Source organism: Piliocolobus tephrosceles, chromosome 10 (genome assembly GCF_002776525.5).
Source record: "Piliocolobus tephrosceles isolate RC106 chromosome 10, ASM277652v3, whole genome shotgun sequence".
NCBI lineage: Eukaryota > Metazoa > Chordata > Mammalia > Primates > Cercopithecidae > Piliocolobus > Piliocolobus tephrosceles.
The window spans coordinates 32679997-32707285 of record NC_045443.1 but is presented as its reverse complement, the minus strand read 5'-3'; the positions used below and the strand labels follow the sequence as shown (position 1 = coordinate 32707285).

Genomic DNA, 27289 nt, shown 5'->3' with positions numbered 1-27289 from the left:
AAAAAAAAAAAAAAAAAAAAAAAAAAGCCAGGTGTGGTGGCACATGCCTGCAATCCCAGCTACCCAGGAGGCTGAGGCATAAGAATTGCTTGGACTGGGGAGGCAGAGGTTGCAGTGAGCTGAGATCGCACCACTGCACTACAGCCTGGGCGACAGAGTGAGACTCTGTCTTAAAAAAAAAAAAAATGCTAAAAAAGGGAACAAAACCATTTAACTAAATGGTAGTTTTTATTATATGCCTTATATGCCTTATGGAAACTAACTGTTTGCTTCTATTTTCTATCTCTGAAACTCTTCAGGTAGTCCTACTCAGTGTTATCCATGCTGGTCTCCAGGTTAGCAAGTGGTTTTGTTACCAGTTTCTGGTAAGCACACAAAGTAGGAGTACGTGTTAAACTTTTATAACAATTTGAATTTGTGATGATACCTAAGTACATTATGGTGTATTTTACAAAAATATTGAGCTGTGATAGTTTGGGGAAAAAAACTGATGCTTCATCATAGACTATTTATTTATTTATTTATTTATTTATTTATTTATTTATTTATTTATTTATTTATTTATTTGAGATGGAGTTTCACTCTTGTTGCCCAGGTTGGAGTGCAATGTTTCAATCTTGGCTCACTGCAAACTCTGCCTCCCAGGTTCAAGTGATTCTCCTGCCTCAGCCTCCCAAGTAGCTGGGATTACAGGCACATGCCACCACGCCCGGGTAATTTTTGATTTTTAGTAGAATGGGGTTTCACCATGTTGGTCAGGCTGATATTGAACTCCTGACCTCAGGTGATCCACCTGTCTCAGCCTTGGTGCTAGGATTACAGGCGTGAGCCACCGCAACTGGCCACAGACAGTTTTTAAAGCAGCACTGGTTAGCAAACGATAGCCCACAAGCCAAATCCAGCCCACTAGTTGTTTCTGTATGGCCCATGAGCCAGGGAAAGTTTTTTACATAACCACTTACAATTAATTTGATGATAGGGAACGCTAACTTCGGATTCCAATTAAGTGAAAGGTTATCCTCCCCCAAATAATTCCATCCTTATTAGTAGATCCTTATTATTATTATTATTTGAGACACAGTCTCATCCTGTCACCCAGGCTAGAGTACAATGGTGCGATCTCAGCTCACTGCAACCTCCATCTCCCAGGTTCAAGCGATTCTCCTGCCTCGGCCTCCTGAGTAGCTGGGATTACAGGCGCGCACCACTGCATGGGCTAATTTTTGTATTTTCAGTAAAGACAGCATTTCACCATGTTGACCAGGCTAGTCTCCAACTCCTGACCTCGTGATCCGCCTGCCTCAGCCTCCCAAAGTGCTGGGATTACAGGCATACGCCACCGCATCTGGCCGATCCATATTATTAAAAAGCCTAAATAAATATATTCTAATTTTAATTTTGTATAAAAAAAGTGTGGAAATTTGTTTTCTCTCTTCTTACAAATATGTATGTAATATCCCTGGTTTGGCCTCTTGGTCTGCAAAGACTAAAATATTTTCTCACTGACCCTTTAAAGAAAAGTGTGTTGATCACTGTTCTAGAGCATATAACATACTAGCTGGTACAGACTCAGTCTCAAATATGCATTTAAGTTAATGTGTGCATGTACATACTTATCTCCTATATATGGACTTCATACTATATATTTATTTCATTATATGAGTTGACCTAATAAGTAATTGATTAATTTTTGCCCAAGTATAAGGTTCTCTAAAAAACTAGCTAGAGATTTTTCAGAGATACAGCCTGAAGCTGACCCTTAAACCAAGTTCCCTGACTCATTATATTGTGCCAGTCTCATCAGTTGTTCCTATTAAGTCTTGAGGCTGTGTTCCTGATGTCCAACGAAGCATGCCTTTCCATCCTTACTGCCTGAGAAAGCCCCAGTTTGGTAGGCCATACAAGTAACATCTATACCCTAGAAGAATGACTTTAGTGTGTAGGCCTATACTTAGCTTCAAATGGACCTTGAAGTTTGTCATCCTTTTTCAATTAACAGAAGTGTCCTTTGTACACTTATAAGTGTACAGATATACTTGTACGCGTGCACAATGTAAATGCTCAGTAAATACTGATTCTTTAGAGATTCTTTTTTTTTTTTTTTTTGAGACGGAGTCTCACTCTGTCACCAGGCTGGAGTGCAGTGGCGCGATCTTGGCTCACTGCAACCTCTGCCTCCTGGGTTCAAGCGATTCTCCTGCCTCAGCTTCCCAGGTAGCTGGGACTACAGGTGTGCGCCACCACACCCAGTTAATTTTTGTATTTTTAGCAGAGACAGGTTTTCACTATTTGGTCAGGATGGTCTCGATCTCTTGACCTCATGATCCACCCGCCTCAGCTTCCCAAAGTGCTGGGATTACAAGCTTGAGCCACCGCGCCCAGCCTCTTTAGAAATTCTTAAATCAAGTAGGTCTATGATTTTAGATACATAGCATTTTGATCCTGAACCTATTCTTCTATAGACTTTCCAGGCTACCTTGAACTTACTGCTACAAAGGCCTTATTATATAACCTATCCCTTATATTGTTAATATTTCTAGATGTAAAACTCATTTCAGATAAGCTGCATTATAGTTCTCAGGCTTGGCGGGGGTCTGAATTTTTTCTAGAACATGAGTCAAATTAACTTGGGAAACATTTCAGTAATATCTCAATGCAGTTATCAGATTACTATCACTGGTAATTAAATGACTATAATAAACTAGATATTTTACTATAATAAGTTGGAAGAGTCTGTCAGGTAATAGCACTACTGCCACGAAATCAATGTATTTCATTCTTAAATGCATGTTGATTTAAATAGTGGCTCCCCTTTTCTATGCATCCAAGCAGAATCCCAAAAGTCAGCAAAATAGAACAAAATCATAAATCTTGCTCATTACACAAACTGTTAAACACTCAAAGAAATAACAAAAAGATACTATTTGTACTCCTCATAGGTAAGAGGATTCTGTTTCTTCTATAAAAATCTAGGCTGGGTGCGTTGGTTCATGCCTGTAATCCTAGCACTTTGGGAGGCAGAGGTGGGCAGAAACCCTGAGGTCAGGAGTTTGAGACCAGCTGGCCAACATAGGGAAACCCCATCTCTACTAAAAATACAAAAATTAGCCCGGCATGGTGGTGTGGGCCTGTAATCCCAGCTACTTGAGAGGCTGAGGTTGCAGTGAGCTGAGATCGCACCACTGCACTCCAGCCTGGGCAACAGAGCAAGAGTCTGTTGCAAAAAAAAAAAAAAAAAAAAAAAAATCTAAAAGATATCCAATATTTAATATTTCTTACCTCTAAAATTCCTTTTCTTTTCTTTTCTTCACTGTCTGTGAATCCACTTATGATTTGATAACAGTCTTTACAAACTTTGCTCAATTTACCACCATCATATTCAAGTTGAGCTTTGTAGTCAGAGCATTTCCAACAAACCACCTTAAATTTAAAAGAAAAATGAACAGTAATCATATTTAAAGGATACGATTTAAGCAGTAATCAGTTATAGGTAATAATAAATGAGAAAATGTTAAGCATAGAAGGCAGATTTTTGTTAGAAAAAGAACATCCCTATAAACACTAGAAGTACGTATCATGGTGTTTCAACCCTGTTTGTGACAGCTCTGCTCACTCATCCTTCTTTTCCTGGCCTCTAAAGGCAGAAGTCACTCAAAGGCTTAGTCTAGATCTTGACTCTTCATACTTCTGGATGTTTGTCAATATCCTTTCCAAACTGCTCACGACCTTCCCTGGTCTCTCTTACCCCACCTCACACCCTCCTCCCAACCCAGTCCCCTCTCACAGTCCTCCTCTCTATTGCAGGAAATGGGGCAGTCATACAACTGGTCCTGTGTCAGACACACAGGAGTCATCCCCAAAATCTCTTTCGATCTTACTCAAGGATTTTCCATTTTACAAAGTCCTGCTGATTTTACTTCCTAAATATTTCTTCAATCTATTTTTCCACAACTTCCTTACAAGAACCCAAGTCCATGGCTACTTTTCTACTTGTGACTGGTCCTTGTAGCATTCTTACTGGTTTACAGGCCTCCACTCTTACACCTCCTCCAAGCTATAATATCTTCCAAACAGTGGAGTGCCACCCTTTAAAAAATGCTAATCTGGGTAGGTGTGGTGGCTCACACCTGTAATGTCAGCACTTTGGGAACCTGAGAAGGGCAGATCGCCTGAGTCCAAGAATTCCAGACCAGCCTAGGTGGAGACAGTGCTAGTGCACTCCAGCCTGGGTGACAAAGCAAGACCCTGTCTCAAAAAAAAAAAAAAAAAGCTACTCTGATTTATTCCTCCTCTATTTAAAATCCTTCAGTGTTTCCTTTGCTCTTGGCTAAAGAACCAACTCTTAATCATGGCCTACAAAGTCCTGCATAATTTGCCCTCTTTCTGGACTGTGTCTTCAGTGACACTGGTTTCTTACAGTTCCCAAAGGCCATGCTCACCGCCTCTCTCCTCTCTGCTTCACTAAGTTAACTTGTGCTCACCCTTCAGATGTTGGCTCAAATTCCAGTTCCTCAAGGAGGACTCCTCCAAATCCCAGACATAGTATGTCTCCTGTCAGCGCTTCCTGCATTTTCTTTCATAGCACTGATTACAGTTTTTAATTATATTCTTGCATTATTATTTGATTGTTTTATCTCCCTGACAGGGCTGTAAGCTCCAGGATAGACTGTCTTTGAGTATTCTGCTCACCAGACACACAATAAACATTTACAGAATACCAATGAATGAATGACTATGATGCCAATGTGCATGATTTCTTAGTGATAATCTTTTACTATTATAGAATAATTTTTTTTTTTTTTTTGAGACGGAGTCTCGCTCTGTCACCCAGGCTGGAGTGCAGTGGCCGGATCTCAGCTCACTGCAAGCTCCGTCTCCCGGGTTCACGCCATTCTCCTGCCTCAGCCTCCCGAGTAGCTGGGACTGCAGGCGCCCGCCATCTCGCCCGGCTAGTTTTTTTGTATTTTAGTAGAGACGGGGTTTCACCGTGTTAGCCAGGATAGTCTCGATCTCCTGACCTCGTGATCCGCCCGTCTCAGCCTCCCAAAGTGCTGGGATTACAGGCTTGAGCCACCGCGCCCGGCCAATAATTGTTTAAAATCTTCTAGTTTAACAGATTATCTTCTTGCTTATAGAAGTATATTTTCCCCTCAATTTATAGTAGACAAATGGTATTAAAGAAAATATATTAGTCAAATTTTTGGTGTAGGTTTACAGCATTTAAAATTCATGATAAAAATGGTCTACTGTTTGCTCATAATTACAACGAAATTACTCTGGGATTTAGAATTAGACATACCTGTATCTGCAAACACATACCATCCCTTTTGTTTGTTTTCAAACCATAGCACAGTATTTTGACCACGCACATGCAAACACATTTTTTGTTTGCTTACTGAAGGCAAGTAGGCCAATACCAAAAATAATTTCAGGCAAACTCAATGATAGATTTTTAAAAGTCTTACCCCGATTAAAAAAAAAAAAAAAAAAAAAAAAGCTATTTGGACCAGGCATGGTGGCTCATGCTTGTAATCTCAGCACTTTGGGAGGCCAAGGCAGGCAGATCACGACATCAGGAGTTCGAGACTAGCCTGGCTAGCATGGTGAAACCCCGTCTCTACTAAAAATACAAAAAATTAGCCCAGCATAGTGAAGCCCACCTGTAGTCCCAGCTACTCGTGAGGCTGAGGCAGGAGAACTGTTTGAACCCAGCAGGCAGAGGTTGCAGTGAGCTGAGATCGCGCCACTGCACTCCAGCCTGGGTGACAGAGCGGGACTCCATCTCAAAAAAAAAAGCTGTTTGCTGTCAATTTAATTTTGATCACAAAAGTACTGTAGTGAGTCAAAAATAAGTCTGAGGAAAATAGGAAGAATAACTAAAACAACTATCAGTAAGAACTGTTGCACTTAAGCACACAATATATTCACTCATGACACTGTAAACACCTACTGTTCTCTGTCTCCCATTCCTTTTAGGAGAAGGGCTATGATCTTTAACTTGGTTTACAAGGCCCTCCAAAAATTGCCACTGCCTCTCTCCAGCTTCATTCCATAGTTTGTTCCTCACTTTTTCCATATGAAACTCAGCTCAATGGCTGACCAAATCATGATCAAATTATGTTAACATGTAGCATCACTGCATTTAAATATTAGCAATATAGTTATTAACTTATAATCAGAAACATATTTTTGGATAAGGAACTTGAAATTCCATAAACAAGAGGGGAATTTATAAAGTATCAAAGAAACACAAAAACTAGAAAAATTATAAGTTTTTATAGAAGTTTATATAACTTTTCATTTTGTATTTTTTTGAGATGGGGTCAAGACTGGGGTCTGTCACCCACGCTGAAGCACAGTGGTGTGTCTTGGCTCACTGCAGCCTTGACCTCAAGAGCTCAAGCAATTCTCCCACCTTAGCCTCCCTGAGTAGCTGGGACTACAGGCGTGTGCCACCACGCCAGGCTAATTTTTTTTTTTTTTGAGATGTAGTCTTAGTCTGTCACTAGGCTGGAGTGCAGTGGCGTGATCTTGGCTCACTGCAATCTCCACCTCCTGGGTTCAAGCCATTCTCCTGCCTCATCCTCCCAAGTAGCTGGGATTACAGGCATGCGCCAGCACACCCAGCTAATTTTTGTATTTTTAGTAGAGATGGGGTTTCACCACGTTGGGCAGGATGGTCTTGATCTCCTGACCTTGTGATCCACCTGCCTCAACCTCCCTCCCAAAGTGCTGGGATTATAGGTATGAGCTACCATGCCCAGCTGAAGTTTATATAACTTTAGGATATAAAAAGACTATGTAAACAGTCATAATGAAATACATAACCACGATTAAATATGTTTTTGACTTTTGCTGCTGTCAGTATGACAGACTAGATAGATACTCTGAGAAGAGTTTTACTATAATACAACTGGATCCTGGACAAAATTCAGCAAATAATTGTAATGCTTTACTTCTTAACATTAAAGTAAGAGAACTTTCCAAGGCCCCCAAACCCAATGAACAAACAAAGCAACACACATATAATAAGCTGAAATTGTAATGGTGAATGAATGGAGCAAACAAAGCTCGGGTTGGACAGTCCTGGGATTAGGAGACAGTCCATGGGGCCTGGAGGACAAGGGTCTGAGACTTGGTCATTACGCCAAAACTTATGAAAGGAAGATGATGAAGTATCAACCAAATACGAGCTCACAATGAGAAGAGACTAATTACAGCAGAAAGCAAGTCTCCAGGAACTAGAATTTAGTAGAAACAACAGATTTGGAACCCTTGAAATGTCTTCAGCTACTGGCATTATTAGACACAAATTTGAAAATTACATAAGAAATGTTTGAAAACATAAAGTGGCAAACAACAAAAACTATCAGAAATGATCAGGCAGATTTGGAAGGAAAAAACTTTTGGAAATAATTAAAATTAAAAATGAACAAAACAGCAGATTTGCGACAACTGGAGAGTAAATGAACAAAACAGGAGATAGAGATGAATAAAATGCTACAGAGAGAGACACGGGGTAGAAAACAGGAAAGACATGGAAGATGGAATGAGGTGATGTTATATATATCTGAACTGAATTCCACAGGCAGAGAGTAAGAAAAACAAATAACAGAAATAACATAACTTTTCTAAGAGTCCATTTCTGAATTATATAATGGAGAAAATACAACCTTCCTCACAGGGGAATCGAGAAACCATAAGCAACAGTATACACAACACACTTCAAACAATGCCTGGCACTGGTACATCATAAATGGTAACTGCTATTGTTTTTATTTCTGCTCCTCTCGCCTTCATTTCAACTTGCTTCATTTTTCTATTTCTTATGTCAATAGCACACTGCCATTTATCCAGTCACCCAAATCTTAACATTAAAGTCATTCCTGACTACTTACTCCCTGTCTTTCTCAGCTCTTTCTTCATTGAACCAATTCCCTTTAAAGTGTGATCAAATCTCAGCATCTTACCATGGCATCTCTAGCTCTCAATGACCTGATTCTTACCTACACCATTCCAGCCTCAGTTTTCTGCCAGTCTTGCAGTGCTTACTCCAATATCAAGCAGCTTGTGTCCTCCAACACATAACACATGTATCTTCAGGGTGAAGCATGGTTCTTTAGATTATCAGGAAGCACCATCCTTTAGGCTGCCATGCCACCAAGGGAAACATTTGGGATCACAGCAATAGGTCTGGGTGCCTACCCTTATCTCAAACACCAGTAGAATTCACTCCATGTCATGCCCCACTTTCCTGTTTATCTCATATCCCAGGAAAACGCCCAGCTCTCTGGTTATTTTCTCAGCCTCATCCCCAAACATATTGCTCTGTACATAATTTTTTTTGAGACGGAGTCTCACTCTGTACCCCAGGCTGGAGTGCAGTGGCGCAATCTCGGCTCATTGCAACCTCCGCCTCCCAGGTTCAAGCGATTCTCCTGCCTCAGCCTCCTGAGTAGCTGGAATTACAGGCATGCACCACCACGCCCAGCTAATTTTGTATTTTTAGTAGAGACGGGATTTCTCCACGTTGATCAGCCTGGTCTCGAACTCCCAACCTCAGGAGATCCGCCCATCTCAGCCTCCCAAAGTGCTGGGATTATAAGGGTGAGCCACCGCGCCCGACCTCTGTACATAATTTAATCTAGTTCAGTCCCCATCTCCCACTTTCCCCTCCATTGGGCCCTCTGGACCTTTCACTCTAGAATCAAACTCTTCCATATCCTCAGGCTCTTTTCTCTAGTGGAGGCTTTTTTTTTCACTTCACCTTCTGTCACCTCTGAGACCTCAGGGCTGAGAACTGAGGCGTGTATTCCCTGACTCTTCTTGCCTTCAAAAACCCCTGGCAGCTCTGAGGCCCATCATCGTCTGGCTCTACCCATCTGCCCTATTGAGTTAGCATCTCCTCATCATCTGCCCCACACCCACTCACTCAGGAATTTCTCACTAACAGATCATAGTTCTCTGCTCTACCACAATGTATGTGGACTTCAACATTCACACGACAAGCCCAGCTCTGCTGCCTTATATCTCTGCTGCCAGCGCCGTGCAGTCTACCTTCTCTGTCCAATCTCATGGTCACCCCCGGGACTGTGTCACCACCAGAGGGTGAACCATATCTGGCATGCCAGGTTCACCTATCCCATTTTTTTCAGCAACATCTCTCTTATTTCTAATTCATTGGCCCCAAGATGTCCGCTACCATACGTCTCTGAACTTACCGAAATTATTCTGTCCACTGACCCCACCACTTTCTCATTAACCATCAGCCTGTTTCCCGGCTTTCCTGCTCTTTTTTATCCAATTGAGACTTCTCTTATTCATTATTAACTCTCTGATGCAAATACTTCCCTTCTCTTCCAGTGTTCTTCTCGTTATACTTACTCTAGATAAATCCTGCTATCTGCCTTCGCTGGCCTGAGTTGCTGTATCTTGTTAGAGAAAAATCACTGCCATTAAGCTGACTAGTGTCCCTTTAAATTTATAACTGTAAATTTCTAACAGGTGCCCAAGTCCAACTTTGTTTCTCTACTAGGCTCACCTTTCTCTGCCCAGAGAAAATTTTCACACTTAATCCTCTTTCTTGAATCTCCCCATCTCTTCCTCCTTCCCCTTCACTTTCAACTGATGACTCTACTTCATTCTTCAGTGAACATACAGACATTGCACCTAAATGGAGTCAGGTGCGGTGGCTCATGCCTGTAATCCCAGCACTTTGGGAGGCCGAGGTGGGCAGATCATGAAGTCAGGAGTTCGAGACCAGCCTGGCCAACATGGTGAAACCTTGTCTGTACTAAAGATACAAAAAATTAGCTAGACATGGTGGTGCATGCCTGTAATCCCAGCTACTCAGGAGGCTGAGGCAGGAGAATCACTTGAACCCGGGAGGCGGAGGTTGCAGTGAGCCGAGATCACACCATTGCAGTCCAACTTGGGCAACGGGGGGTGACTCGGTCCAAAAAAAAAAAAAAAAAAAGTATTTAGCTGGGCGTGGTGGCTCACGCCTATAACCCAGCACTTTGGGAGGCTGAGGTAGGCGGATCACCTGAGGTCGGAAGTTCAAGACCAGCCTGACCAACATGGAGAAACCCCATCCCTACTAAAAATACAAAAATTAGCCAGGTGTGGTGGCGCACGCCTGTAATCCTAGTTACTAGGGAGGCTGAGACAGGAGAATTGCTTGAACCCGGGAGGCGGAGGTTGCAGTGAACCAGCCTGGGCAGCAAGAGTGAAACTCTGTCTCAGAAAAGAAAGAAAAAAAAAGGGGGGGTTGAGAAACAGCCGATAATCAATAGAGACAGGGAGAAACTTCAGACAATGAAAGTCTATATGCAAAGATCTTAAAGCATCATCTTAAATACCAACCCCTCAGATAGGTCTCTTTTTCTAACCAAAATTGGTTCCAAATCCTCTGTTACTAATACTGTCCATTTTTAACTTCTCAATTGTTTTATTTCATCTATAGTAATTTGAAATTCTTATTTGTCTGTCTTCTCCATTACAATGTAAGCTCTGTAAAGCCAGGGAACCTCTTGTCTAACGTTTTTTCTCCGGGGCTCAGCACAGTTCTCTGCATATAGTTGGCACCAAAATAAATTTATTAAGTGATTTATTGAAAGTCATTTTTTTGTATGTCCTAAGTTGATGACTTTATATCACTTATATAGTTACTAGCAACCTTAATGATCAAGAAATCTCACTTACATATCCACATGCTCGACAATGATGCCTCCTTCGTGTCAGTGCATTGAAAGGCTCTTTACATTTCATACACATTGTCACTTCATTATCTCGGATCCATCTTGGGGCTCTTTTCCCTAGCTCAGCAGTCTAAAAAGGGAAGAAAGATTCAATTTCAATAGAAAAAAACTATAATTCCCTTTTATTATTATTTTTTGAAAGAACTTTAACTATATTGCTCAAACCATGTTCTGAGACTCAAGAACAAGGCTGGGTGCGGCGGCTCACGCCTATATTCCCAGCACTCTGGGAGGCTGAGGTGGGCAGATCACCTGAAGCCAGTAGTTCGAGACCAGTCTGGCCAATGTGGTGAAACCCTCTCTCTACTAAAAACACAAAAATTAGCTGGGCATGGGGGCATGCACCTATAATCCCAGCTACTCCGGAGGCTGAGGCAGGAAAATTGCTTGAACCCGGGAGGCCGAGGTTGCAGTGAGCCAAGATTGTGCCACTGCACTCTAGCCTGGGTGACAGAGCAAGACTCTGTTTCCAAAAAAAAAAAAAAAGAAAAATTCAAAGAAGTTCAAGTAGAATGAAAAGTCACTCACTATTGTGTTCATCTAAGAAAGAATGAGATTCTGTCTAACCAGCCAGTTCTGACATTGTAAAGGGAAAAGGTTGGAGAACAAAATGATTAGACAGATCTTCTGCACCTGCAAAGATATGAAAGAGCTTGAAGTTAAGAATTTAATTCAACTCACAGAAACCTCTGACTGAATGTCATTATCCTTTGCAATTGCATTTCTGAAGGTTTCATGCCTTTGATGAAAAGCATCGATGGTTTCTTGAAGGGCCTAAAGTATAAGTAAAATTCAAAGCACACATTAAAGTTTCTCATATAAACCAACGAATATACTTTATCAAACAAATATCTATGATAGGTATCATTTTGAAAATTAAGTGAACCTGTTCTGATGACTGTATATTGAAACACACACAACAATATATGCACATTTGTATACACAAAGATGTTACTAAAAAACAAAAGTGAAAATAAGCTGGGCACGGTGGCTCACACCTATAATCCCAGCACTTTGGGAGACTGAAGCAGGCAGATCACTTGAGCTCAGGAGTGTGAGACCAGCCTGGGCAACATGGCAAAACCTCATCTCTACGAAATACAAAAAAAATTAACCAGGCATGGTGGTGCATGCCTATAGTCCAGCTACTCGAGAGGCTGAGATGCAAGAATTGCTTGAGCCCAGGCACAGGCTGCAGTGAGACATGACGCACCACTGCACTCCACACTGGGTGAGAGTGAGACTCTGTCTCAAAAAAAAGAAAGAAAAGGAAATAGAAATGAGGCGTACCTTGATCCATTCTTCTTTGTCTTGTGCAGAACTAAAACAAAACAAAATTAAAGTGAATGTAAAGAACATTAATGATTCACAGCCAGTGAATAAAACTATGTTTTCATGTTGTCCCTACTTTCTGGAAAATTCAGGGATGTTATGGAAGGAATTATAACAAAAATTAATCTCTGGCAATTAAGCAAATGAAAATCTTAAAAACAGGTTCAGACTATTCACTGACTTTGGTACACATAAAAGTTGATGGGGTTAGTTAGGTTTAGCTTCCATTAATATACTGTCCAGACATGAAGTCTAATCACCATCATCCGGTTAGATATACCAGGTGACTGTATGCATAGCATTACACTGAATATACAACAGCTAATCTTCCAGTTTTCTAAAACACATGAAGGCTACTAAAGGCTACTAATCACAACCCATCTTAGAAGAGATAGTAATTATCTTTGAGAATCTAAAATATCTCCGTAAAGCCTTAGGGAGCTATTTAACATTTCCTTTGATAAACAATTTAATTTTATTTTCCAGTTCTTAGAAGGCTTTAGGCAATACCAAACCTAACCCCTTTTAGATAAAGAAAAGCATATAAAAATTTTAAATGCCTGTAGGAAGGAGGTGTTACAGATTAAGAGACCCCAGTGTTTAGTAATTATCCTTAGAAAACAAATTTCCTTGACTGTAGTCAGGTTCCCTTTTTCCTATAAGGCAAACGTTATTTCATCTTTCTTGCAGGTAGCTTATGTTGCTGGCTGCTGTCACATACCGCATTTGAAAAATCCTCTTTAGTGGAGTCTGAACTGGGTAAGATCTCCAAATTGAAAAATTCTGGAGAGGATGAAAGAGTGTGCTCTATCTGTTTGTATGTGCTTGGTAGAGGGGCTAAGTTTGAATTCCAGCCTGAAGGTCACCTGCCTGCCCACTGGTATGAAATATGCATGAGGCTAGCTGAAGGATTGTTTCTGTGTCACAATCTATCTTTCCAGCAAATTGATTATTGAACACCATGATGTGCCAGGAATGCTGCTGGAATCTGTGTCCGCCAAGTGGAAGCTTCTGCTCACTGTTCACCTGGGGGCTTCAATCTTGCTTCTCAAAATTAAAAAAAAAAATTAAAAATTAAAAAACTCTCCCTTTTGCTCTGCCTTGCCACCACAGCTCTGTTGCCCTGGAAGCACAGTTATTTGCTAGCTGCTTTTAGCCTTTCAAATGCAGAGAAACCCAACAAGTCTTTATAGCTTTTCATTTTAGTTTTTAGTTATGGTAGATTGTTTTCCCCTTTATATTTTTATTTCCACTTAGCAATAGAAAACCATAATGGTATTCTGTATATAAAACAGAATCCTTTTTATCTTTTTGAAAGTAGAAGAAGAAGCACAAAAGTACTTCAATCTTGAGGCTGACTCACACCTTAGCAAGAAAAGTAGGGTCATTTTTTCCCAGTTAGCTTCAGAATCAAATACTCTTTCAGTATCTCCAAATATATACCCAAGTTTTGATTCCACATAATTCCTATGGCACTCTGACTTTCTTGGAACTTCAGTGTTTCTTCCATTCTTAACAGAGCATGATAGGCTGGGTGCGGTGGCTTAGGCCTGTAATCCCAGCACTTTGGGAGGCTGAGGTGGGCGGATCACCTGAGGTTAGGAGTTTGAGACCAGCCTGGCCAACATGGTGAAACTCCATCTCCACTAAAAATAAAAAATTAGCTGGGTGTGGCGGCACGTGCCCATAATCCTGGCTATTCTGGGAGGCTGAGGCAGAAGAATTGCTTGAACCTGGGAGGAGGAAGTTGCAGTGAGCTAAGATTGCACCATTGCACTGCAGCCTGGGTGACAAGAGTAAAACTCAGCCTCAAAAAAAAAAAAAAGCATGATAGATCATACGGAAACTAATCACTTAATTCAGATGTTCAATATCACGATATAAGCACAAATATAACTAGAGCAATGAGATTAGGTAAATAAAAATTTTTTGACAGAATAACCATGTTTCCAACAAGAAATGGAAGGTATCCAGTACTTTGTGTTGGAATGTTATAAAGTGATGACTGCCTGTACTTAAGAAAATTCCTCACCAATTAGCCCCATCTTGATGAGAAAATAGCCCAACTGGCTAAAGGAGGACTGAAAGTATGCATTCAGGCAAACTAAGAAACTTTAGAAATATCTCCCCTGTAGTTAGACACATCTCTTGGGTTTGCAGATTGGAAGTGTGCTGAAATTTCAGAGTCAGCAATGCCTTCATTCTTTCTGCAATGAAAACTATGATGATCAGAACTATTGATGAGGCTGGGTGCAGTGGCTGACGCCTATAATTCCAGTACTTTGGAAGGCCAAGGCGAGTGGACCACCTGAGGTCAGTTCGAGACTAGCCTAGCCAAAATGGTGAAACCCCATCTATGCTAAAAATAGTCGGGCTTGGTGGCAGGCACCTATAGTCCCAGCTACTTGGGAGGCTGAGGCATGAGAATCACTTGAACCCAGGGTATGGAGGTTGCAGTGAGCCAAGATCATGCCACTGCACTCTAGCCTGGGCAACAGAGTGAGACTTTGTCTCCAAAAAAAAGAACTATTGATAGTGTTCCCTGTTGCCAGGGCCATTAGGGCCATTAGCTCAGCAAATCAACCAGAGTGAGGACTCAGTCAAGAGCCTTCAGCAGAGCACCATATATTCTGCCCTTGGGTTTGAGGAGCTAGGGCCCAAACCTACCATGAGGTAGGGAAATAATGACACTCAAAGGCAAGTTTCAAATGCTACCTGCTCCCTAAGGAAAAGGAAGTTCAGTATATATTCTCTGTGGAAAATCAAAGAATGGGCTGTTTCTTCAAACTTTCCCAGCCTGCCCACATTCCAAAACTGTAAATTCACGAATTCTTGGACTCCCTGAGCACAGATTCCTGTTAAAATGATTTATTCTCTTTTTAAAATCTAAAATTTCAGCTTTTAAGCAGTATATTCACCTGAGCAGCCAGAAGCATAAGCTAATGGTGGAAAGGACCAGAAGAATATTCTGAGTCTCCATGGATTCTGGGATATTGACACCACTAGAGCTAGGATTGGTTCTTCACCCTCTGCTCTGTGACCCCCTGAAGCATCTAAATTTTTACCAGGCCATGCATTAGAACAATTAATGGATGACTTCTTCTTCTTATTTTTTGAGACAGAGTCTCACTCTGTTGCCCAGGCTGGAGTGCAGTAATGGGATCATGCCTAGCTAATTTTTGTAGTTTTAGCAAAGACGGGGTTTTGCCATGTTGGCCAGGCTGGTCTAGAACTCCTGATCTCAAGTGATCCTCCCACCTCAGCCTCCCAAAGTGTTGGGATTACAGGCGTGAGCCACTGAGCCCAGCTTGGATGACTGTTTTCTAAAGTAGGTATTTCAGAACCTGACAGCACTCTGTATTCCAGGGGTTCATGCATGAAGTAGCTCTGATCAACTGCAGTGGTTCTCATGGACTTTTTATCCTTTAAAAATGGTTACGGGCTGGCTGCAGTGGCTCACGCCTGTAATCCCAGCATTATGAGAGGCTGAGGCGGGCGGATCACCTGAGGTCAGGGGTTCGAGACCAGCCTGGTCAACATGGTGAAACCCTGTTTCCATTAAAAATACAAAAATGAACTCGTGAGGCTGAGGTATGACAATGGTGTGAACCCGGGAGGCGGAGCTTGCAGTGAGCCGAGATCAGGCCACTGCACTCCAGCCTGGGAGACAGAGCAAGACTCCGTCTCAAAAAAAAAAAAAAAAAAAAAAAAATTTGCCAGGCGTGGTGGCAGGTGCCTGTAATCCCAGCTACTCAGGAGACTGAGCCAGGAAAATCACTTGAACCTTTGAGGCGGAGGTTGCAGTGAGCTGAGATCGTGCCATTGCACTCCGGTTTGGGCAACAAGAGTGAAATTCTGTCTCAAAAAAAAAAAGTAAGAAAAAAAAATGGTTATGGGGCTAGGGAATGTTAGCCAGAACTCCAAACCTTTCTCTCCCAATAAAAATATAACAAGAGCCATACCTTCTAGAAGTCCTGGTTGTCAGAGGCCACCTGAGTCCCTAATGGCTCCCTTCATGTATTCTGCAACTATGGTGGGAGAAATTTTACCCTTACCACCCTGCCTCTTATGAACATTTCTTTCCATTCAAGTGCCCCTAAGGCCCTAAAATGTAGAGTATCTGAAAGACTCAGAGATTAGCATGGAATAACAAGCATCAATAAATATTTGTGGACCAAAAGGAGGGGTGAAAGGATTAGGAGAGAACCTTTTCCGGTAAGTCAAGGTACTGGCTTGATGGCAATAATTTCATCCTCTGAGTACCCTGTATTTCTGAAGAGTTAATCAATTTACTGAATGCTTACTGTCTACAAACCACTGTCCTAGGCACTATGGAGAAATTGAGAGAGAGGAGACATGACTCCTGCTTTTTAAGAACCTACAGCTCTGCATTTATATCCAACCAGAGTCCCAGAGATCTGCAGTATTCACTTGGGGAAAACCCTCAGAGCCATTCTGTTCTAACGATTTATTCTGATGCTTGCTTTTGGAAAGCAGTGTGATAGAAATGGTTCCCTTACCTGGCCTGCAGTTCCAGTGTTCTCTCTTTCCCAGATACCTGGAAAGTATGTGGATATTCTTCATTTTGAGTCTCTACAATTTTCATTCCATCAATGCCAACCCTGGTTCGAACTGTGAATTTAGAGCCTACCAAGCTGAATCTGGGCACACAGTACAGCAACATGTTGTTGAACTGCAAGGAAGGAGAACATGTATCAGTAAAGAAAATAAATAGGGGAAACTGATCAGTGATTTTTTTTTTTTTTTTTTGAGACAGAGTCTTGCTCTGTTGCCCAGGCTGGAGTGCAGTGGTGTGATCTTGGCTCACTGCTAGCTCTGCCTCCTGGGTTCACACCATTCTCCTGCCTCAGCCTCCCGAGTAGCTGGGACTACAGGCGTCTGCCACCACGCCTGGCTACTTTTTTTGTATTTTTAGTAGAGATGGGGTTTCACCATGTTAGCTGGGATGGTCTGGATCTCCTGACCTCGTGATCCGCCCGCCTCAGCCTCCCAAAGTGCTGGGATTACAGGTGTGAGCCACTGTGCCCAGTTGGAAACTGATCAATTTTAAAGGCAGCCCTAGACAAAAATTCTAAGTAATTTCTAGAGAACCCAGTACTTCCTGCATGAGAAAAATTATTTTCTAAAACATTGAGGTTTATGCTTGTATAAAAAATCATATTCTCGCACTTTGAAAAATGTATTTCCCATTCATGACTCATACATATTTTATTGATATTCATTTAAATCAATAATTTTGTACTACTGTACTAAGCAAATTAGTTCAATAAATTCACAACAAATTACTAAGGACCTTTGATACACCAGGAGCTTAATTTCTTAACCTTTTAAGTTCTTAAACACAAGAATTTCTCATTGATGTATCTTAGAGGGCAAATCTAAAACTAGGTGTTAGAAGAAGAGAGTAATATTTAGCAATTATTATTACATTTGAGATAGGGTCTCACACCGTCACCCAGGCTGCAGTACAGTGGTACAATCATAACTCACTGCAGTCTTTAACTTCTGGGTTCAAGCCATCCTTCTGCCTCAGCCTTCTGAGCAGGCAGGACTATAGAAACACGCCACCATACCCAGTTAGTTTTTCTTAGTAGAGATGAGGTCTTGCTATATTGCCCAGGCTGGTCTTGAACTCCTGAACTCAAGCAATCCTCCTGCCTTGGCCTCCCAAAGTGCTGGGATTACAGGCCTGAGCTACCACGCCTGGCCTCAATTAAAAATTGTTTTTGCAGACACAGGGCCTACCTATGTTGCTCACGCTGGTCTTTAACTCCTGGCCTCAAACGATACTCCCACCTCTGCCTCTGGAAGTGCTGGGATTATAGTGTGAGACATAGCACCTAGTCAGCAATTTTTTTTTTTTTAACTGGACTGTTGAATGTTAAGCTTTTAAAAAGTAGCCTATTTATTAGTTCGAATCTCATTAGAACATGTGGGGTTTGGACATTAAACCCTACATAAAAAGCAAGCCACAGGGCCAAGGTCTCTGTGATCCCACAGTGCTCTTGAATAGTATTATGAATCCTTAATTCTTGCTTAAAAATTTACCACATATGGGCCAGGCACGGTGGCTCACATCTGTAATCCCAATACTTTGGAAGGCTGAGGGGGGTGGATCACCTGAGGTCAGGAGTTCGAGACCAGACTGGCTAACATGGTGAAACCCTGTTTCTACTAAAAATACAGAAAACTAGCTGGGCACAGTGGCGTGCACCTATAATCCCAGCTACTCAGGAGGTTGAGGCAGGAGAATCACTTGAACCCAGGAGGCTGAGGTTGCAGTGAGCTCAGATAGTGCCATTGCACTCTAGCTTGGGCAACAAGAGTGAAACTCCGTCTCAAAAAAAAAAAAAAAAGGATTTATCACATATGAATTTTCTGAAAAGCCATCAGTTTTATTAGAGGTCTTTAAAGGCAGAGCCTTATTCTTTACAAGATGTACCTTTAAAAATGAAGACTATCCCTGTCTCTAAAAAAAATACAAAAATTAGTCAGGTGTGGTAGCACGCACATATAGTCCCAGCTACTCAGGAGGCTAAGGTGGGATCCCTTGAACCAGGGAGGTAGAGGTTTCAGGGAACTGAGATCACGCCACTGTACTCCTGCTTGGGCGATAGAGTGAGATTCCATTCAAAAAAGGAAAAAAAAAAAAAAAGAAAAAAAGCACAGGCTATTAATTGCATGAAAAATGGTATGTTAGAAGGCTGACATGATAGAAATTCACTTTCAAAGACTTTATGAAATCATTTAGTTCACTTTTGACTATGTTAAAACATGCAAAGAAATAAAACCCTAAATATTTGTGTTAATTTGAGGGCAGATTCCTGAGAGAAGGTCTATACTCATCTTCTTCATATTTATTACTTCTCAAGTTGTTTCTAGGGTTACATGTATTTTCTAAGACCAGAGCAATTAGGGAATAAAATTGCTTTAAAATTTACTTTCCCAATAGCATGTGGGCTAAATTCAACATGGTTTTTATTTTACTTGCTTCATCAAGATTTCTCAATTTATTAATGCTTCAAATTTTCTCTAAAATTTTACTTTCAGCTGAGTACTATTATTAGCAGAGGCTCTGAAGCCAGACTAGAAGCTCTCAAACCTTCACTCTACCTCTTATGAGCTGTACAAACCCTCATGCCTCGAGGTCATTATCTGTAAAATTCATAGGTTGCTGAGATTAAATGGAACAAATGTGAAGTATGTAGAACAGTGCTTCGCACAGACTAAATGCCTAAATTCAACAAGTCTTCTCATTTTATTCTCCTTGGGACTTGAGTCTAGATCCGTCCTGCTAGGCCCTCTGTTCAGCTTTACATTGCTATGAAGACAAGAAAGGTTGATGGGTATGTAAAACATTCCAACAAGTTTATGTGACGGTCTGTAATAGTCATTCTGGATGTTAGTTTCTCACAGTTGTTTTCTCATTTTATAAGTTCCTGTATCCAGTGTTACAAATTTCAGTTCCACACTGGAGAATGTAGAAATAAATGATTACATCTGTAATGATCACATTACAGATACAGCCAAAGATATAACCTATATCCTGGAAAAAAAAGAGCTTTTTTTTTTTTTTTCCTTAAATAGAGATGGGGTACTGCTATGCTGCCCAGGTTGGTCTTGAATTCCTGGGCTCAAGCGATCCTCCAGTCTCAGCCTCCCAAATATATCCTCTTGGGGTGTAGGCCTTTATCACTAACTGTCCACTGTATCTGAATCTGGCAATGACACCCTCATTATACATAGATTTTAGAGATCTGAAAAAAAGCTCCAAAAAGTTTTTATCACCATCCATATCATCGTCTGATTAAGGCCACAGCTTGCTTGCTAAGTTTTCCTGTTAACACTTCTATGAAGGCCTTCTCAGGAGGATGTTTGGTTGAAGCTGTGAATGTTGCAGGAGCTGCACAGCCACCAGCACAAGGGACAGAGGTCACACATTCCAGCCACCAACAATAACCAAATTGTTCTGCAAACTAAGTGACAAATGTAATGGTATGGCATAAAATTTGTGAGTTATCTGATACTTGTCTTCAAGTTGGCTTTTAAGTTCAGCACTCATGCTGTTTTATAGAAACAAGTCCATGAACATGAAGGTTTTTAGCATTTACCATTTGTAGTTATGCTCACATGACAGATTATCTTATAAATGTGTATGTTTCTCCTTCCCTTTCATGCTTTCAGGACTATATTCCCTCTATTATATTCTCCCTAAATGGGACTTCACATATATCCTTTTCTTCTTTGCATAGGTGAAGGTGGGAGCTCCTGCACGATAGAAATCATTGCTTACAAAGAAGGTATCATATATAGGAAGAAACCAAGTAGCTAGTCCTGTTCCCTCCATGAACCTTGCTCCTGTAGCAAAAGCCACCACCACCTTTCACAAATAATTACTTCCCTCTGGGTTTTCCCTGATACTGAAAAAAGAAATTATAGCAACTATGGTATGAAGAACATTGACTTTCCCTTTCAGGGTAGGAGATTTCCTTTTATTTCATGCCCATAGCTTAGAAGTAGTGATCAGTGAAGAAATCTCAGACTAGCGAGGCAATTTCTACAAGTCCTAGGTTGTGATAAAAACTACCAGCCTCGGCTGGGCGCGGTGGCTCACGCCTGTAATCCCAGCACTTTGGGAGGCCGAGGTGGGCAGATCACGAGGTCAGGAGATCAAGACCATCCTGGCTAACACAGTGAAACCCCGTCTCTACTAAAAATACAAAAAGTTAGCCGGGCGTGGTGGCGGGCGCCTGTAGTCTCAGCTACTCAGGAGGCTGAGGCAGGAGAATGGCGTGAACCCAGGAGGCAGAGCTAGCAGTGAGCCGAGATTGTGCCACTGCACTCCAGCCTGGGTGACAAAGCGAGACTCTGTCTCCAAAAAAAAAAAAGACAACAACAAACAACAAACCTCAATATTATTAAAAACACAGGGAGGGAGGGTCTTTCTTGATCTCTACTGTTCAAGTATTTATTTCAAGCCTCTAAAAATATGTTTGACTGAAATAATTCAATTTTGTTTTCTCACCAGTGACAATTTCATTAATGTTTGTTTCCAAAGGTAATAGGATATTGGTGGAGAAAATTTCTAGTGCTTGTTCTGTGTTCAAAGATTAAATAAGGGAAAAATAATGTGAATCTATCAAGTTCCAAGGAAATAAGGAACAGAACAACTCCAAAGAGCCAAGAATAAAATGTCTCGGTTGTTTTGCAGGGTAATTTGCTGCTTTTATTTTTTTTTTTAACTTTTGGATGTCAGACAGTTTATTTCAAGAGTACCTGCCATAGTAATGTGTAAAAAGTATGTGTTGGAAACTTAATCCCTAATGCAGAAGTGTTGGGAGGTGGGGCCTAATGTAAGTGTTTGGGTCATGAGGACTCCAGTAATCTATGAATTAATCCAGGAATAGACTAACGCTGATTGCAAAAGGGCTTGAGGCCATGAATTGGATTTCTTGCTCTCTCTCTTTCTCACCATGTGATGCTGGCCTTCTGCATGTTATGATGCAGTAAGAAGGCCCTCACCAGATGCCAGCCCCCCAGTCTTGGACTTCCCAGCCTCCAGTAACTGTAGAAAATAAACCCCTGTTCTTTATAAATTGGCCAGTCTCAGGTGTTCTGTGATAGCAACATGAAATGGCTTACATTAAACAGCATCCTACATTAAAATAAAAAAACAATGAAAAAGTATGGTGTGGAGGCATGAAAACATGCAAACACATGAAGATCATTTAAAAGCAGAGAGCAGATTCTAAATATAGTTTGGTTTTCCAGACAAATGTAGTATCTCAAGTGTAGGAAACAGAAAACTAGCCCTCATTACCTTTCTAGAGAGAAAGAAAATAAAAATGGTGCTTCTGAAGTTTCTACAAGCAAAAGAACAAGAGGCTCCATGTGCACTGGCGAGGCAGGATTCTGTGACAAGCACAGCACTGGAGAGGGTGGATGAAAAGAACCAACATGACACTGGAAATGTTTCTAAGATGGTCTTCAAAGAATGAATGTGGCTCTCCTAAAATTCCTGCCACGTGACCTCATTCTCCTGGGAGGCAATGGCATGATATGTTTGATGGCTTAAAGTAACTGGAACAGGAGGAAGCTTTTCCTCAGTCACTGACTGCCATTTTCCCCAAGGTTCTTTGCCACCTGTCCTCCAAAGAGCTGTTTAATTCAGCTCTGCACCAAGATATTCAACATAAACCTCTTTCCAAAATAACTCCCAAATGTGAAAATTAGGCCGAGGCAATTGGTTAGACCCAGAGCTCAGAGTTTAACTGCAGAGGCTGTCACATTAATGAGGAAGAGGACAAAGGAAAATGATCCTAGCACCTAAAAGGCAAAGACAGAGGAAAGACATTGGCTCCCGGTTATGTTGCCTAGAACGGTGTATTAAGCATGTCTTTTTATTTATGTATTTTTGATTTTAGGCATCTTAAGGCCTTGTTGACACTGACAGGACTGCCCCTCCCAGGGTTATCCAATTCCTAGAGAGAATAACACGCCTTCCATGTGGAAATCAACCAATTCAGAACTCACACCCGCAGTCACCTCCTGTACTATTATTCTCTGGGCCACCATTCTCTATATTCTCTATTCACTATATTACCTGTGAAAGAGGTACCTCCTGTACACTTACTCTCTGGGCCACTATTCTCCTGCCCCAGCCACCTCAGGGCCAGGACAACAGACCCTAAGTCCGGCCCCTAAGCCCTAAAGAAATTATTCCAACTAGCCATTCCTAATCCTGATGCTCTGTCTTGCCCATTCCTTCCTGCAGAAACCACAGTAAAGGCTCTTGCCCACGTTTTCTGCTTGCTCCTCTGCCTCCTGATGCTGGTGCTTTCCCACTGCTCTCCCGCTTCATATGCCACACCCCCACCCCACCCCGATTTGCCTTTCTGATGGCAATCATCTGATCTTTTATAACAGACTTCTGAAGAGGACTCTGAACCCTAACATGACACATCCTTGTTTTCTATCTAGCTCTCTATATTACCTGTGAAAGAAGTACTTCTGTTTAGCACAAATGAGAACTTTTATAGTGAATCTGGTAAAAATACACATTTTTAAATTATGAAGATATTCACATACCACAAAATTTACTCTTTTAAAATATACAAATCATGGTTTTTGGGATATCTGTAAATTGTACAACTATCACCAATTCCAGAACATTTTACGTCTCTAAAAGGGAATCTCGTATCCATTTTCCATTCCTTGCTAGTATTAGGGAACCACTAATTACATCCTGTCTCTATGCATTTGCTTTTTCTGGACATTTCATATAAATAGAATCATACTGTATATGGTCTGTTGTAACTGGCATCTTCCACTTGAGACAACATTTTAAGGTTAATCCATGTAGCATGTATAAGTTTTTATTCCTTTTTCTCGACATATAACATTTCATTGCATGAACATATCACATTTTGTTTATCTATTCAGTTGATGGACATTTAGGTTGTCTCAAATTTTTTGGCTACTATGAATAATGCTGTTATGGACAAAGATGTACAGGTTTTTGTGCAGACACACGTTTTCAATTTTCTTGAATTATAAAAACTTGGAGTAGAACTAGTGAGTCATATAGTGACCAAATTCTTTTAAAAACATCACTGATACAAAAAGACTTTTAAAAGTTTGTGGAAAAATGGAATTAAAAGAAAAAATTTTATTTCAACCTAAGCTCTACCAAGTTCAATTTTGTAATCAATGATAGCAGTCATTTAATCCATCCTAAAGAACTGAGGGTCCTGAGAATTTTACCATGGCAATGCAGTAGTTTTTACACTATTAACTGAAGAAAATGGGTGTCCTTTACAGATTCTTTAAGATTAGGAAACAAAAAGAAGTCAGAGCCACCAAACCAGGACTGTAAGGTGTATGCTTAATGATTCTCTGCCAAAACTCTAAAAAAATTGCACTTGTTTGATGAGAATAATGAGCAAGAACATTGTCATGGTTTAGAAGGACTCTTTGGAGAAGCTTTCCTGGGTGTTTTTCTGCGAAACTCTTTGGCTAGCTTTCTCAAAATCATCTCATAATAAGCAGATGTTATTGTTCTTTGGCCCTCGAGAAAGTCAGCAGGCATATTGTCTTGAGCATCCCAAAAAACCCTTGCCACGACCTTTGCTCTTGACTGGACCTCTTTTGCTTTGACTGGACCACTTCCACCTGTTGGTAACCATTGTTCTGATTGTATTTTGTCTTCAGGATTGTACTGGGAAAGCCATGTTTCATCTCCTGTTACAATTTGTTGTAGAAATGCTTTAGAAGCTTGATGTCACTTATTTAAGATTTCCACCAAAACTTCTGCTCTTGTCTGCAGCTGATGTGGGTGCAACATTTTTGGTACCCATTGAGTGGAAAGTTGCTCAACTTTAATTTTTTGGTCAGACTTGTGCAAGATGAACCCCACTGAGATGTCTGTGGTACTGGCTACTGCTTCCACTGTTCACTGTCAGTTCTCTTCAATTAGGGCAGGAACGAGATGAATTTTTTCCTAGCGAAACGATGTGGATGGTTTGCTGCTGCAGGTTTCATCTTCAACAATGTCTTGACCCTTCTTAAAATCAGTTACCCATTTGTAAACTGCTGATTTCTTTGTGGCACTGTCTCCGTTAACTTTTCATGAAGAATCAATGGTTTTGTCATTTTTGCATCCAAGCTTCACCATAAGTTTGATGTTTGTTCTTGCTTCAATTTTAACAGAATTCATGTTGCTTTGATTCAACCTGATGTCTTTATTTTTTATTTATTTATTTTTCTGAGACAGGGTCTCACTCTGTCACCCAGGCTGGGTAGCATGGTCATAGCTCAGTGCAGCCTTGGAACTCCTTGGCTCAAGAGATCCTCCTGCCTCAGCCTCTCAAGTAGCTATGACTACAGGTGCAAGCTACCATGCCCAGCTAATTTTTAAATTTTTTGTAGAGACAGGGAGGTCTCTGTATGTTGCCCAGGCTGGTCTTGAACTCCTAAGCTCAAGCCATCTTCCTGTCTCGAATTCCCGAAGTGCTGGTATTAGAGGTATGAGCCACTGTGCCTGGCCTCAAACTGACGTCTTACCCTTCTTAGTGCCTCAAACCAGATACTGTTCGGATATGTTATAATAAGTTACTATGGGTTTATTTTGTTGCAAAATGCTTTGAAATCTATGCATAGTTTTTTCATAATATGCATTTTCCATGAACTTTGTCAAGACCCCTTGTACTGAACACCCCTCTGCATGACAATTAGTTCCTAAGTTTTCCTTTCAATGGAGACTGGAAACAGACACAGAAGTCTCTAAGCCCCCACAACAACTCATGCTATGGTGGGTGAGATGACTGCCTTGCAGCAGAAAAGTCAGACATGAATAACATCGTAAGAATGCCAGTCACCAGGCAGCCTTTTCACCCATGTATCTGTTTCTCTTTAATAACAATCAGAATGAAAGCTAACGTTTATTAAGCTACCATTCGATGTTAGCTTATTCTTTGTCAATGCATATTATTATTATGATTCTTATTATCATCTTATTAGATATAGAAAGGAACTGAAATTCATTAGGATAACAAAGAGTAAAGGTCAGGCGGACAGAGTCCAAAAAAAAAAAAATAGTCTGGATGCCCCAGGAAGTGCTCTTATATTTGAGATAAGCCTCAGACTGTCATTTCCAGGAAGTGAAGAAAGGGCCAAGGACTGACTGCAGTGAGTAAGAACTATCTAGAGAACTCATGTACTTTTCCCATAGATATTTTAGACACAAGTCTTACAACCAGGCCTATATATATTTTTAGCCTAGAAAGATTAAAAATAGTGACTACAGAGGATTAGGAAGAGAATTGATGTTAGGAAATGACACACCAACAAAATATCCAGGAAATGGTACCCAATTACCTGAGAATGAAAGAGAAAATCTGAAACAAGCAAAAGGAGCATTTCCGAAAGTATTATATCCCACATGTGTAAAGTTAAATTGTCAGTATGTGCTACTGAAGTAAATTATACTGTCAAAGGATCCTTGGGGTGTTGCTTAGTCAGCCGTAAACCTTTGTGGCCAGTGGCTCCTTTGCCTGAGATCTGCTTGGGCCTGCTGGGCTCATTCTGCCCATTTGGCCTGGCAGGCTGTGCTTGGCTTGTGCTACCAGCCAGATCCCACATCTGCCAAGGGCGAGCCTGGAGCAGCAAGGGGTACATGAATGAGTGAGCACGGGTTCTGGGTCATGCGCACAGCCAGGCATGCCGGCTACAGCAAGGGGAGCATTTCCAGGCACCAGCATGGGTGCCGGCTCCCTGCAAAGCTATGGCTGGACCAAGCATACCGCAAGCGGCTTCCACTGCTGGCACTGGGGAACATGTAGGGCCACACCAAGCCACCCTCAGCACCCCCTTGGCTTCCCTCCCATGCTCATTGGCACCCAAAGTCTAGAAGAGGCTGAGACACCAGGGGGCTGGCATATCAGCGCTGTCCCAAGTGTGTGCACACCCTGCTGGTTTGCAACAGCACCCAGGCTTGGCCCCAAATTTGCTCCGAAATCGGAATGGGCATTGGGAGTGGGGAGAGGCCAGGCAGTGGGAGCAGGCATTTCTGAGCCTGCAGGGGTACAGGGGGCTTCCCAGGAATGCCTGGGTCAGCAGCTGCGACTGGGTAGCTGCCCTGGCCATGCCTCTCCTGCTGCAACCAGCATCATTGCAGCACTGCTCCAGATGGGCCACTACTGCCGGCCATCCATACCAAGTATACAGAAAAATTACAGAAAAATATGTTACTTAGAATATTTCCCTAAATGGAATGTCTAAATGGAATATTCCCTAAATGGAATGTTGACTGAAACAGGTTAGATATAATTGCTTTGGTGAATAAGGAAACATTCTACTTTTCCAAGCTGTATACAACTATTTTTATATATAATTCCTTTTTTTAGATGGAGTCTCGCTCTGTCGATCTCAGCTCACTACAACCTCCACTTCCCAGGTCCAAGCAATTCTCCTGCCTCGTCCTCTTGAGTAGTTGGGATTACAGGCACCTGCCACCACACTCAGCTAATTTTTGTATTTTTAGTAGACTGGTCTCAAACTCCTGACCTCAGGAGATTCACTTGCCTCAGCCTCCCAAAGCGCTGGGATTACAGGCATGAGCCACTGTGCCCAGCCACATTTTTATATATAGTTCTTTTTTTTTTTTTTTTTTTTTTTTT

At 41.4% G+C, this 27289-nt stretch overlaps 1 protein-coding gene across 4 annotated transcripts in view; it reads right to left on the bottom strand.

The window, feature by feature from the left end:
• Positions 1 to 27289, bottom strand: part of FGD4 (FYVE, RhoGEF and PH domain containing 4) — a 169468-nt gene that overhangs the window by 8505 nt on the left and 133674 nt on the right. For all 4 annotated transcript variants that reach the window (XM_023208952.2, XM_023208951.2, XM_023208953.2 and 1 more), the window contains 5 exons: positions 16613 to 16785; positions 12051 to 12081; positions 11442 to 11534; positions 10705 to 10830; positions 3280 to 3420 (listed from right to left, as the gene is read on the bottom strand). In XM_023208952.2, coding sequence (XP_023064720.2) covers positions 3280 to 3420; positions 10705 to 10830; positions 11442 to 11534; positions 12051 to 12081; positions 16613 to 16785 — 564 coding nt within the window. The remainder of the gene's footprint in view (positions 1 to 3279; positions 3421 to 10704; positions 10831 to 11441; positions 11535 to 12050; positions 12082 to 16612; positions 16786 to 27289) is intronic.